The sequence below is a fragment of the Apteryx mantelli genome, chromosome 17 (assembly GCF_036417845.1).
Source record: "Apteryx mantelli isolate bAptMan1 chromosome 17, bAptMan1.hap1, whole genome shotgun sequence".
Taxonomy (NCBI): Eukaryota; Metazoa; Chordata; class Aves; order Apterygiformes; family Apterygidae; genus Apteryx; species Apteryx mantelli.
The window spans coordinates 8,591,089-8,603,941 of NC_089994.1; the positions used below are offsets into that span (position 1 = coordinate 8,591,089).

General features: G+C 45.0%; 2 protein-coding genes across 2 annotated transcripts; both read right to left on the reverse strand.

Annotated features, from left to right (window-relative positions):
- Window positions 1-323: 323 nt before the first annotated feature.
- On the reverse strand, window positions 324-2,963 carry LOC106486278 (macrophage migration inhibitory factor). Its single transcript, XM_067306888.1, has 3 exons — window positions 2,766-2,963; window positions 1,474-1,646; window positions 324-590 (listed from the first exon to the last, which is right to left on the reverse strand). Exons 1-3 carry the CDS (start codon window positions 2,871-2,873, stop codon window positions 524-526), a joined length of 348 nt encoding a protein of 115 aa, XP_067162989.1. The 5' UTR covers window positions 2,874-2,963; the 3' UTR covers window positions 324-523.
- Window positions 2,964-6,051: 3,088 nt separating this feature from the next.
- LOC106486297 (macrophage migration inhibitory factor-like) lies at window positions 6,052-12,615 on the reverse strand. The gene is made up of 3 exons (XM_013944859.2): window positions 12,449-12,615; window positions 7,049-7,221; window positions 6,052-6,291 (listed from the first exon to the last, which is right to left on the reverse strand). Exons 1-3 carry the CDS (start codon window positions 12,554-12,556, stop codon window positions 6,225-6,227), a joined length of 348 nt encoding a protein of 115 aa, XP_013800313.1. The 5' UTR covers window positions 12,557-12,615; the 3' UTR covers window positions 6,052-6,224.
- Window positions 12,616-12,853: the final 238 nt, after the last annotated feature.

Below are 12,853 nucleotides of genomic sequence, written 5' to 3' on the forward strand. Positions count from 1 at the left end.
AGGGCTGGCCACAGGACTATTCCCACCATAGGGATGGAAGACGCAAACAAAGGACACAAAGGATGCGCAAAGCCAGCCAGAGCAACAAGAAGCCCTGAAGGCACCTATAGCCTCTGGATCCCAGCAGCAGGGAAGTCACCACAGACTACGATCAGGTACCTGCCACTCAGACTTTATGGTGAAATACCATGTCTGAGAAATGAGGAAAACAAAAAACCAGAAAAACCGCAGGTCCCTATTGTTTTACCAACCAGAATGAAACAGATGCCTGAGATGACCCAACTCCATCCCCTACGTGACCGGCAAAGCTCACACCAGACAGCTTCCTTCTAAATCTTTATTTGTTTTCTACATAGAGAAAACAGAGGAATGTTGAAGCAGCAATATGTGAACACACTAGCAAGGATCCATCAATCTGTGAGAGTGCACAAAATGCACACAGGGCCATTTGTGCGGAAGTCTCTGCTAACTGGCAGGAGAAGGGCAGGTCCAGGAATATCCTCTTTGGTCAGATGAGAGAGCTCTACGCAAAGGTGGAACCATTCCAGCCCACATTGGCAGCGTTCATGTCAAAGTAGTTGATGTACACCCTGCAGAAGAGGCATAGGAATACAAGAAACAGTGAAATTATTAAACCATTTACTTTAAATAGTCATTGGGATAAGATAATTGGGGTGAGGGACAATGCTTCCTGTTCCCCAGAAGAAGCAACTTCAAGCTTTTATTTTGGCTAGTATTTTTGGTGAAATCTAGCAAACTTTTCTGACAGAGCCTCTAACAGTCAAGATTCTTTGGAGTGCCTGAAACTGCACTTTATGTTTTTGAAATAGAAACTTTCTTCTTCAGTCAGGGGCTATTCAGACACCAGAGCTGTTGGTTAGGAGTAGTCACGAATTTCAGGAGATCAAAACCTTTGGTTTCACAGTGCTGCAGTCTTTCACAAGTGTCAAACAGATGAGCAGTTTCTCATAAATGTCAAGCAGGCCCTCAGGGCTGGCTCTGCAGTTCTTCCGTCCAATCCCAGAATATAAGTGGTAGCAGGTTCTTCCTGTCCTTCACCACAGCATGCAGATGCTCGCCTATGGCTCTGCCAGTCAGTGAAGGAGCTGTTCACAAGCTGCTAGCTAGTTTCTGGTTTCTTTGTCTTTCAGCTCCAGCCTGTTACCACTCCTCCCTTCCGCTTTTAGTCTCCCATCATGAGAAGACAAGACATCATACCTCAAAGGCAAAAAACATGCTCTATCACTTGTCAGTGTTCCGATATTTCTCCCTACTTCAATATCAGGAAGCCATTAAGAGAACTCTCAAGGGAAAGATGTAGGCAGACTCTTAACTGGACATGAAAAAAATACATGATCACTGTGCATTTTTCAAACACAGACTCATGTGGGCTTTTTATTCTTTTTAAGTGAAGTTTTCAAAGCAGTTTCAGAGAGACAGATAAACAAGGTTAGCATCACTTTCCAGCCTTACCTGTCTGCAGATACATGCAAGTGCTTGGAGATCAGATCACACAGGAGCTTGGTATAAGTCTTGTTTTGCTGCCCTCCTATTTTGCCAATGCTGTAAAGACTGCACAGAGCGCAGGGATCAGTGGAGCCCCCGAAGGACATCATTTGATCAGGTATGATGTGCACGGCTATATACTGTGACAAGGGAACAAAGAGTTAGAGGACAACTCACTTCCTTCTTTGATGTGTATTTGCTTTAGGTACTATAACAGTGTTATGCACTGCACACTTGAGTACCATCCCAGTAGCACAGGACTGAGGCCAGGCAGTTAGCAAGGCACCACCCCATCTCCTTCCCTGACACTCCGAAGCAGCGTAACTGCTGAGAATAGCTAGATCGTAAAGGCTAACTGCACATGCCCATAGCCGCCTGGTGCAAAGCCATGGCGAGAGCTGCAGTCAGTGCTGCCCACGTGGCAGCGCATCCTGCAGGCATCCCCCCGGAGCCTGGCTCTGGGCCTTAGGAACGAAGGTTGTGTTTGCATGAAGCTACAAGCAGCACAGGTACTCCTGCTTGCCACAGTGCTGGTATTGCATGGGGCAATGACCATGCAGCTGGAGAACGTGGCCTTAAAACCATATTTACACCCCAGGATCCACCCCCTCAAGTAGCCCTGATTTAGCTACTGGGTCTGTCTGAAACCTATCTAAAATTCAGCCATATCTGTCTTTGATTTCTTAGGCAGCAGCAATCTGGCCAGGGAGCTGGCGTATGTGAGCCCAGGATAAGGTAGAGCAGCTTGGAGGGAGGAGGCAGCCCGGAGAGAGCTCAGATATCTGTTACTTTGCTTTGCCAGTGACTCAATGGCTTTGCGGCTACTAGTCCCTTCCCTCAGATATCGTGCGGGCGCAACTGCACGGCTAAAAGCCCACAAGCGTAGACAAAGCTCTGGCGTTTTAGCTATTTTAGCAGCTGAGCTTTTTGTAAGTCAGGCTACTAGACAAGGCGATTAGTACACGACCGGCCTCGCCGGGCTGCGCGGCCGTGGGATGGCGGGCGGGGGCAGGGCTGCAGCACGGCGAGAGGAGGGGGCAGCGCCCCGCGCAGTCCCGCGGCCGGCGCTGCCGCGGCCCCGCTGCGGGGGAGCGGAGGACGCCGGCCCCCGCGGGGCGCCCGGGGAGGGCCCTCGGCGCCGCCGCCGCGCACGTGCGCGCCGCGCTCCCGCGGGGCGCCCAGCCCAGCCCGCCCCGCGCCCGGCGGCGGCCCCGGCCCGGCGGCGGCCCCGGCCCGCCGGCCCCGCCGCCCGCCCTCACCTGCGCGGGCTTGCCCGTGGCCTTGGCCAGCTGCTGGGTGAGCTCGCCCAGCAGGCTCTCGGGCACGGCGTCCCTGCAGACGTTGGTGTGGATGGCGAACATAGGCATGGTGGCGGCGGCGAGGGGCGGCGGGTGCTGCTGCTGCTGCGGCGGCGGCGGCGGCGAGGGGCGGCGGGACCGGCGGCGGCGCAGTGGAGCGGAGCGGGGCGGCGGCGGCGGCGGGCGCCTTTCAGCGCGTGGGGCCGGCCTTAAAGGGGCCGCGCCCCGGCAGGGAGACGGGGGGGTGGCCGCCTCCCCAGCAAAGCTGCCACCCTTACCGGGCCTTGCAGTTTCCACCCGCGCGCGAGCCCTAGCCAGGACTCTTCCCCCCTCTCCGCCTTTATTCGTTTGCTTTGTTACTGCTGTTGAGCATTTTTTTGGCGACGTTATAGGCTCCTCACTGGAATTGAGTCCTTGCTGCGCTGGGCAGTTCATACATAAGCCGCTCCACCTGGCACGTGCGCACGTGGTATTACCCGGTAGGCGCTCCCACGGACTCTTGCAGGATCAGGACCAAAAAGGGAAACAGTCCCTGGCTCGGAAGGGAAATTTTTCCTTTTGCAAAATAAGGACGCATTTGTGCATTTTGTTTTAACAGTGTGCATGGCTTTGCCACATAAGCGGAAATTTGCCTGACTTGCTGGCACTTTAATTACTCTATAGTGCTTTTCAATGAAATTGAAAGTGATCTATTTCTCCTCAGTGCCCTGGTTTTCATATTGTGCTTTTTTACTGGAAAAAAAAGCAGAGGTGATCTTTTTTTGCTAAGAGATGAAATAGTGTGAGTCTGTTCAGAAGTGAAAGGCAGCTTGAGAGATGAGCCTTCTGCTGGGTTGTGTGATCTGATGCACGTAGGCTGCAGAGGGCATGACTCCCCCCTCTGCCTCTTACACTGCCATGACTACAGCAGCAGCTTTCTGTGCTGCACTGCTTGAAATGACTCACAGGAAGGCAAAAGAGAATCAGGCCCAGAGCTGTCTCCACACAGACATTTTCAGACACATGAATCAAGCACAAGGTAATTTTAGCAAAGTCTCAATATTGCACTGCTGCTAGAAAACTTGAAAACACATACTCCTGAACAAAAGAAGAGGATGGTAGCATATGGCAATGGTTCAGAGTGGCACAGGCTATAACAGTGAGAATTGTCAGGAGTGAAACACTTATTTTCTTAGTGATTAACAGTGCCATTAAGAACTGAAAATGTTTCCTTCTTCTGATGTCCTCAGCCCCCTGCCATTGCATAGTCACTTCTTCCTCCCACCTTTCTCCTTTCTGCCTCCTAGGTTTGTTACATGGGGGTGGTGTGGGAATTCAGGCAGCACAGGGGGAAATGCTGGAGTGCAATGGGACCACTGGTGTATTTGCTCCATGGTTTGCCAGTCCCAGACTGGTGGACCCTAGCTGTGCTGTTCACACAGTGGAAACATCTGCAATTTCTTGCTCTTAGCCCCTTAGACTAAGGGAGAAGCAGTGAATATATTTTCATGGCTTCCATAGATACATTTTTACAGATTAACCAAGTACAGGTGTGCATGTGTGCACCCTTCTGTGGAGTGGTTGCTGCACACTCACATGCCACATTTGTAATATTTTCTGGATGCACATCTGCTTTAGAGCACAATTGGTTGCAATTAAAACAGGAACAAAGGAACATGTCTAAGACAGAAAGTAGCTAAAAGTTCAGATGTTTTACAGAAATGCCTCACAACCTGCACTCTAATGTTGTGTGAAAGCCAAAAGCAGATAGAGCTTTTACGTATCCTGTTAGCAAGCATAAGGCAGGACTGTTAGCATCTATAGGAAATCTTAATTGCACTTGTGCCCTAGGGTACCTTAGGAACACATACATTTCAAGGTTTGGATGCTCTGAGAATAAGTCTGAGAATAACTCTGAAGGTATCTGTCATAGAAAGGCTTCAGAAGAGGTTCAGGGTAGGCTGAAGACTTTCCTGGAGACTGATTGCAAATAGCAAGGCTGGGGCACTAATTGGTTGCAGTTTTACTTACCTGAGCATATCCTGGTCAAAGAGCAGAGAGCAACTGGATAAGGAAGGAAGAGCCAGGAGAATGTCAAAGAAATACAGATAATGTGGGTCCAAGATGAAACACAGGTAGAAGGCTTTGAGTGATGGCTCTGTTAAGAAGGCAGGCTGCTTTCTGCTCTAGGGAAATGCTTCCTCCTGGTGAGATCCTGCTGTGTTTAGGGGCTTTGTAGCCATTCTTCATGGGTGATTCTGCCAAAAGAATACCTACCTTGTGTCATACCTTCCTTCCTCAGTGGACACAACTCTGCAAGTCTTTAAATGGGAGTGAACAATATTTAATAAGATTGATTCTGTGACTTATAACCTAATTAGCATTACTTTGTGCTGCTTTGAGTCACAAAAACAGCTTTCAGCTGTTATCCCAACAAGTGTTTTTGCAGGTTGAGATGCAGGCTTGGTATTTAGACACTGGCTGCAAACCAAAGATGTGATTGCAACAAAATAGGAATGTTTACAATAGAGCTCAGAATAGGGGCAAGATTGGGTTTATGATATGCCTAATTTTCAGAGATGCAGGAAACAGATCTGTATTTAATCTTTTTTTACTTTAGAGACAAATGATCTTATATGACCCAGGGCTCTAATGATACATGTTTATATGGAAATCTTCCTTTCATAATTAATTCATCACTTTAACCTCTGAGAACAGCTCACTGCACCCATCCCTCATTTTGAGCTGTGCTCCAATGTTCATTGTCACTGCAAGTTGTTCAATGGATGAAAAGGGGAGGGCAAAACAGTGGGTTTTTCCACTTACTCTGTCGCTACTCTGAGCCCTGGCAGACTCTTTCAGTAGAAGTGACGTTTTTCTGCTAAGCAGCTAAGTGTCCAGGGACACTCTAGGGTTAGATCTAGGGAGAATCTGCACTGCAATCCTGCTCTTTTATTTAAAGGGCAATCCTGTCTTTCCTCTTTTGAAGGAAGGCCCCATACACCATATCTGGTAATCACATTATTGAATTAGGTTTAAAATATACTCTAAAATCAGATCAAGATAGTTCTGTTTAAACTTGACCAGGCTGCCCAGCATGAACAGGGAAAAGGCATAGCTAAATGGAGCATTAATCTTCACACAGAAGACTAAACCATAAAAAAAAAAAAAGAAAATCTGTTAAGAGTATTTTGAGAAAGCGCCTTCCCATCCCAACCACAGGCCTTTACGGAACAACAAGAGGGTCTCAATCATAAGGCTTCTGCTGAATTTTTACTTTTATTTAGGCAGCAGACAGAACATTAAAGCAGCAGTGGGTAGCAACCACTAAGGCACCACTAGCTCTTACATCTGTACCAGATGCAGATAATGTGACTAGAACTTCAGTGTTCAAAACCACGGTGAAGGTTCAGAAATAAGCTGCTACCACCTGAGGGCACCTCAAGCAAAGGTGGTGTTGTTCCAGCCTACATTGCCAGCACTGATCTCAAAGAAGCTGACATAGATTCTGAAAGGGAAGACAGACACCATTAGCTGCACTCTGCTGAGAGCAGAGTGCTGCAGCCTTGCCAGGGTTCCTGCTGCAGAACTCAGTTATGCTGTAGACCATCCCCCAGAACATTATGCTTCCCTGGACTGCACTGTGTCTCAGTGAGTTACAGGTTTCCTTTTGCAAATTCTGGCAGGTGTTTGCCAGTGTTTCATTCCCCTCCCCACCTTTAATACCTTGTCTACTTGTGTTCTGGAGTTCTTAGCATTCTTCTCCTCCCTCTTGTTTTAAGATCTCAGGATCCTGTATTTTAACTAAAGTGACAAAGTCACTTCTGGTACAGATTGGCATACGTTCAGAAACGTGCAATAGAAATGCTCCTATTTAAGTGGAAGTTTCGTAGTAAACCTCCCCCCGCACCCAAGAGGCAGTGTGAAAGTGTTGATATGTGTAGCTCACATTATCGATTTAATAAAGTCAAATTATTGTGTCTGTACCTGGACTTGCACATTACCTGTGTATGTACAAGATCTGTGGTACACAGAGTGCCTGAATCCTTCATCATTATAACCAAGATAAAGGTTCTACAGCTTTTCAGCATTGAAACTAATGCAATTATTCCTTTCTTCTTTTTAATTTGAGAATTACTCTGTTGACTTGGCATTTAGCATCTTCAAGCAGATTGGTAATAGAACACCACTAAAGGACAGGTTTGGCATTAATAGCTTCAACATCTTTTGAAAGCCATGTCAGACAAATTGCTGCATGAGTTTACCTGTCAGCTGGTATTTTCAGCTGTTTGTTCATCAGGTCACATAGCAACTTGGAATAGACCTTGTTCTCCTCATCTCCTATCTTGCCAATGCTGTAGAGAAAGCACATAGCACAGGGCTCTGTGGAGCCTCCAAATGACATCAGCTGATCAGGAGAGATCTGTATTGCTATATACTGTTGGAAGAAAGAAGAAAAATTTATCTTCAGTTGTCATGCTAAAAAAAGTTTTTGAAAGTCCCAGAACCGCAGTGAGAATAGGTATATACTGATCATTTATGCTTTTGAAATTCTCTCCTGTATGTACTTCATTGCATTCCCAGACCTCCTGAACATTTTCCTTCAAGCCACTGAGATGAGAAGTTAAAACACACCACCACAGACATTTCCACAGTATTCCATTTGGGGATGGGCACTGCTATCACAGCTCTCTTCTGTTGTGGAATGGCTGTTCTAAATAAAAGTACTAACAAAGTACAGTCCCATGCACTTAGGGGTGCTTTTTACCACTTACTAAAATGCAAGTGAATGGCTTGTTTCACTCTTGTTCTTACTAAGCAGCCCTGCAGCACGAATCCTTCCCTGCCTGCTGCCATCTCCTTGGATTTTTTTCCTCCATACCTTGCTTGGGATGTCCAAGGCTTTCGTGTGTTGGCACCTACCTGTATAGATTTGCAGTTCACTCAAAGTGAAATTCATGGCTGTGTTAAGGGCTGGTACAAAGACATCATGCTACTTAAGCTTGGGAGGCTCAGTTCCTAACAGTTCTGGCTGGGTAAGGACAGTTGTGGGGGAAACCACTGCACCTTGTGTGCTGGTCTGCCCTTCTCTAGGCTTGAGTGAATATCTCTGGCTGGTGGGCAGCAGATACTCTCTTTTGTACCCCAAACATGCATTAAGCCTAGGACAAAAACTGATGCACAGTCTTGAGTTCTATATTTAAGTAGACCCTGCTGAAACTTTCCAAGTAGGGCAGGAAGCATACATAGAAATCTGCTCCAGAGGGAAGTAAATGCTTACTGCTTTCCAAATATTGCTGATCTTCCAGCAAAGACTAAGCACTGTGTGTAAGCTAGCAGGCTGCAGTTTAAAAAAAAGGGGGGGGAGCCTGAATGCCCTGCCCAGGTACACTGCTGGAAGGAGGATCCCTGCAGTATTCTTTTCTTCACTGAATAAGTATTTTGGATAGTGATCTCAAGTGCTCCCAGAGCTTGCTGTCCTGCAGTACACTGAGGACCTTCTCCAAGCCATAGGGCTCCCTGGCTCTGTGGGAAGAGCAAGTGCCAGCAGCTGTTTGCAATCACACAGCTCCCACCCTGCATTCCAGAGATTTTGCACCTCACTGGTTCCGGCTGCAGTCTTCCCTGCTGAGGTAAATGTGAGCTGACACAGCTGAGGTCTAGATCAACATCCCTCTCATTAAACAAAATACAGCCTAATCCTGCTTTTGTCCTTGATGTCAGGAAAAAATAGAAGAATGTATCTCTGTTAATATTAATGAACAGCCTGCAGTTTTCCCTGCTACTAATACATAGTGTCAGATCCACACACAGGGGAATACAGGGATCAGTTCCTTTGGCATTCATCTGGCTTCTGTTCTTACCCACGTTTATTAGCAGCGCATCATTAGAACTCAGCAGCTGTTAACCCTCTTGCTAAAATAAGCTAGCCTGAGTACCAGGAGTTGTCTGGGTAATTAACCTTGGCCATCATTTACAGCTTGTTTGGGTGCAGGGTGCATCTGACTGCAGCAATAGAGGATGAATGAAGATCCTGCTGAGGTACCACTTGCTCAGCCCTGTTCTCTGGCTGGACGCCTTGTGCTCTCAGCTAGCTTTAGGTCAAATGTAGGTATACAAGTTTTCAGCACAAATGTAGGCCTTTAAACGCCTACTCCAGAAGCAAGTTATTATTAAAAAAAAAAACTTTCTATCAAGCTGAAGTGTTAGTCACCACTCTTTTCTCCTTAGAGCAGTTTGAAAGTTTGTTGAAACAGTTTTTCCAGTACAAAAAGCTGTTTGATTAAAAGAAAAAACCCACACACATTGGATTTTTCCAAATGGTACCCTTTCCTGTGAAAGGAAAACTCTGCATTCCAACCCACTCTAATCCTTTCCCTCTTTGTGTTATAAAAAAGAGACTCCCCCTTTCCCATTCCCTCCTTTGTCACGAAGAGCTTGCATGTCCTCTCCAAAAAATCCCTTTGTTGTTCTCTGTATATTCCAAGTCCCATTATGTATCCCTTCCACACTGCTGCACAAACCTGTTCCAGCTGCATCCCAGCCCTGGCCTCTAGCTTCCTGTTCAGGGGTTGAGGCAAGAATCACCAGCTGACAAGCCTTCCCACTCCCCTCCCCAAACAGAAAGTACTTGTTGGCTAGATTGATAAAACCTTTGATTTTAGAAGAAGTATAAGACATATCACTGTTTCACATAGATAAAACAGTTCTTATATGCAGAAAAAAAACAAAAGAACAAAACCAACTTTATTTATGGTTTAGCCTGTTTTCTGTGGGGACAAGGCTTATACAAGCCTAAAACATGTTTCTGAATATTCAAAGCCAACTAACTTCAATCAAATTTGGTAGAGATATTTATTTCCTACACATAATGTAATGGGATGATTGCATAGAGTTCTATTACTGTCCCCAGAGAAAGAAGGGCTCTTCATTAGACAAAATCTGCCTGGAAGAAGCACAGGAAAACCAGGCCTCTTCAGGTCTGTTGTTCACAGAACTGTTAGCTTTTTAATTGTGTGTCAGGTCAGCTTGATGAGAACATCCAGCCATGTAAAGATATCTTTTTGACTCTCAGCTGTACAACAAGTAGAAGTGTTCTAATCAGAGTGCTAAACTGAGAATTTTTATTGGTCAAAGAAATGCCAGTACTATTAACCATCCCACCTCTGGTCATTACTTCAGAAACATCTGGCTGGCTAGAGCCTCCACTGGTCTCAAGCAGAGAAGAAGTTAATGCCAGTTGACTACCTTCCTTCAAGCAGACATTCAGAGAGTGTCTTGGGCACTCATGAAGAATATCACTGGGATGGCGTTATGCAAGGGGCTTGTTCTTTGTGCTATTTTTTGTTGATATTTCACAAACTCATGGTGTTTTCCATCTAATACTATTGTCTTGCATATCATTTCTTTGGAAAAAAAGCTTTCCTTAGCAGTTTGTGAAATGCTGACTACATCAGCAGATGAGCTGGTGGTGCTCTGCTTAAACCTAAGGAAAGACACAGCATGTTACTGAGGTTACATGGCTGTTATGATATAATTTATAGCTTAACACAAATAACCAGAAAGAAGAGATTTCCCCTCTGCCCATACAGGAGAAGAGTGAGCAGACTTAAAACCTAGTGAGGAGAGCATGGGGGCCAGGAGAAGAAACTACTGTGAAGTGACACTATGAAGCTAGGGATGGGCAGGGCTATTCCACGGTAGTAAATGCAAATAATTGAGAACTGCATCACTGAAAGTGATACTGATGTGACTGTTGTCCCCAAGCTGGTATCCATAGCACAAGCCTGTAATGCAGAACCTGACTGGAGGCAACTGAAATTTTTAAAGCTTCCCTCCAAGATCTAACTGAAATACTGCTTTAAAATAAGCTGACTGCTTCTCACTCCAGTGATGAAGGGGAAAAAAAATTCCTGGCCTCTCTATAACAGCTTCCTGGGTATCTCCTCTCAGTCTTCTCTTTTCTAGACTAGAGAAAAGATTTCTTGAGCCTTGCATGTTACGTTAATTTCTCTAGTGTTTTTCTCCTTAGGTGCATCTCTAAACTGCCTACCTCTTCCTTAAAGCAGAGTGACTGAGGATGGCTGGAGTACTTCTGCTGAGGTCTCCTGTTATACCTTTTGCACAGCACGGGATAAAGCCTCCTACTCCCAAGCATTGTGTTAACTTTTATCCATGTTGTAATCCATAATAGCTCACCAGATCCTTTGCTCTTTAAAGAAATATTCTTTGTCTTTAGTGCGGTTTGATTTTTTCCTTAAGTGTCAGCTACTGAATTAGAACTTCCTGACTTGAGAAGATATCTCCAGTTATCTTCTTGAATTCTAACCCTACCCCCTGTACATACAAGTTATTGTCATATGCATATTCAGTCCATTGACCAAGTCATTAATCCAAATGTTGGCTAGATCTGAGTATAAAACAGACTCCTGTGCGACTGTTTGAAGCTTTCCCGATTTTGACAAAACCAGGCCAGTGGTTTCATTGCTATTTTCCTCTTACCATTTATAAAAGGTTCAGAAGTTTGTTCTAGTATCTCCCAGTTATCCCACTGGATTTTTAAGGTTGGGTCTGGTTTTGCCCTTCTTCACTCCTCAGGACACTTTCACCTGTAGCAGTTATCAAGCATTTGCTAAGAGTTCAGAGACTTCTGTTGCTATCTAAAGTAGTCTAGGGCAACTGTCATTTGAGGATGCTTTGTTTCCACAGCAAAGGAAGATCTACTCAGGAACTTCAGGTAACTCAGTGGGTAGAGAAAGGATTCTCAGGGCTCCTCAGTAGATCTTCATTCTTTCTACAGCATCAAAATATCATTCCCAAAGTAGGATAAGAAACTTTTTCTTGAAGTGCTCCTTTACTAGTGAATACATAGAAATGGCACTTCACCAGGCTACTGATGATCAATAGCTGATTCACCTAAGTTATTGCTGCTATCGTGACTGAGAAATAATTTACATTATAAAGCTTATAGCTCTGTAGAGAAGTTTTTTTTATCTTGTTTTTCATGTTCATCAACAGCTTTCAGTAAACAACCGATACAGCTCCTAGTGGCCTTTCAGGATTAATTAATAGAACCCTTACAAGACCCTTGGGAATGATAGTTGTTTCAAAGTGGTATTTCAGCACTTTACTTTAGAAGTATACAGTCATGGGTTTTAGCAGGTTAAAACTCCTACAGTTTGGTAAAGAAACCAGCAGGTAATTTTTACTCTGGTATTTTGACCATGACTAATAGGACTTTGTACAAAGGTATTTTTGCTAGATCTGAAATAAGCTCTTCTTCAGCTGTAATTCCTAAGCTACAGATAACATGGTGGGAGATAATGAATGTGTATTCAGCAGATAAGTAAGCTACAGCAAGGATTGTTTTTCAGACAGCTGAATTCTTGAGAGGTACTAATGTACTTATATACCTACTGTCTTGACAAAGGCCTACATGAAATACAATCATCTACCAAGCTATTTCAAATACTTTAAGTGATTTAAGATCTCAACACAACTAACTTACAAAAACCAAGTATCTGACATGTTTGTACAAGGAGAAGATTCTAAGTACTAGTGAGTCATTAGGTGCATTAGTTTAGATAGGATATCACAGAAAACTAGCTCACAGCATAGACCCAGCTGACTATTAACAGAGAAAATATTCAAGCATCCAGACTTACCTGTGCTGGCTTGCCCAGTGCTTTTGATAGTTCCTGAGCGAGCTCTCCTGTGAAAGATTCTGGAACTTTATCCTTGCTCAAATTTGTGTTAATAATGAATTTAGGCATCTTTGGAGTGTGAGAGGGTTTTCTTTAATCTTTCAGCTCAACTTATTCACAGCCCTGTTTCTAACTCACCTGTTAGGCTACTCACCCAATGTGAAAGAAAGCACCTCAGCAGCCTTAAATAGCCGGTGTTGTCTTCCCCAGGTGCACCTGGAAGAGTGAGAATGCCACCTGAGAAAAGAGGCTGCATGTGCCATCTGCAGGCTACTGGCTGCTAATGCAGATAGTCACTCTAAGGCTTTCATAGGAGGAAATGTAGGCTTTTTACTTTCTGGAAATCAAAACATCCAACAATGATAC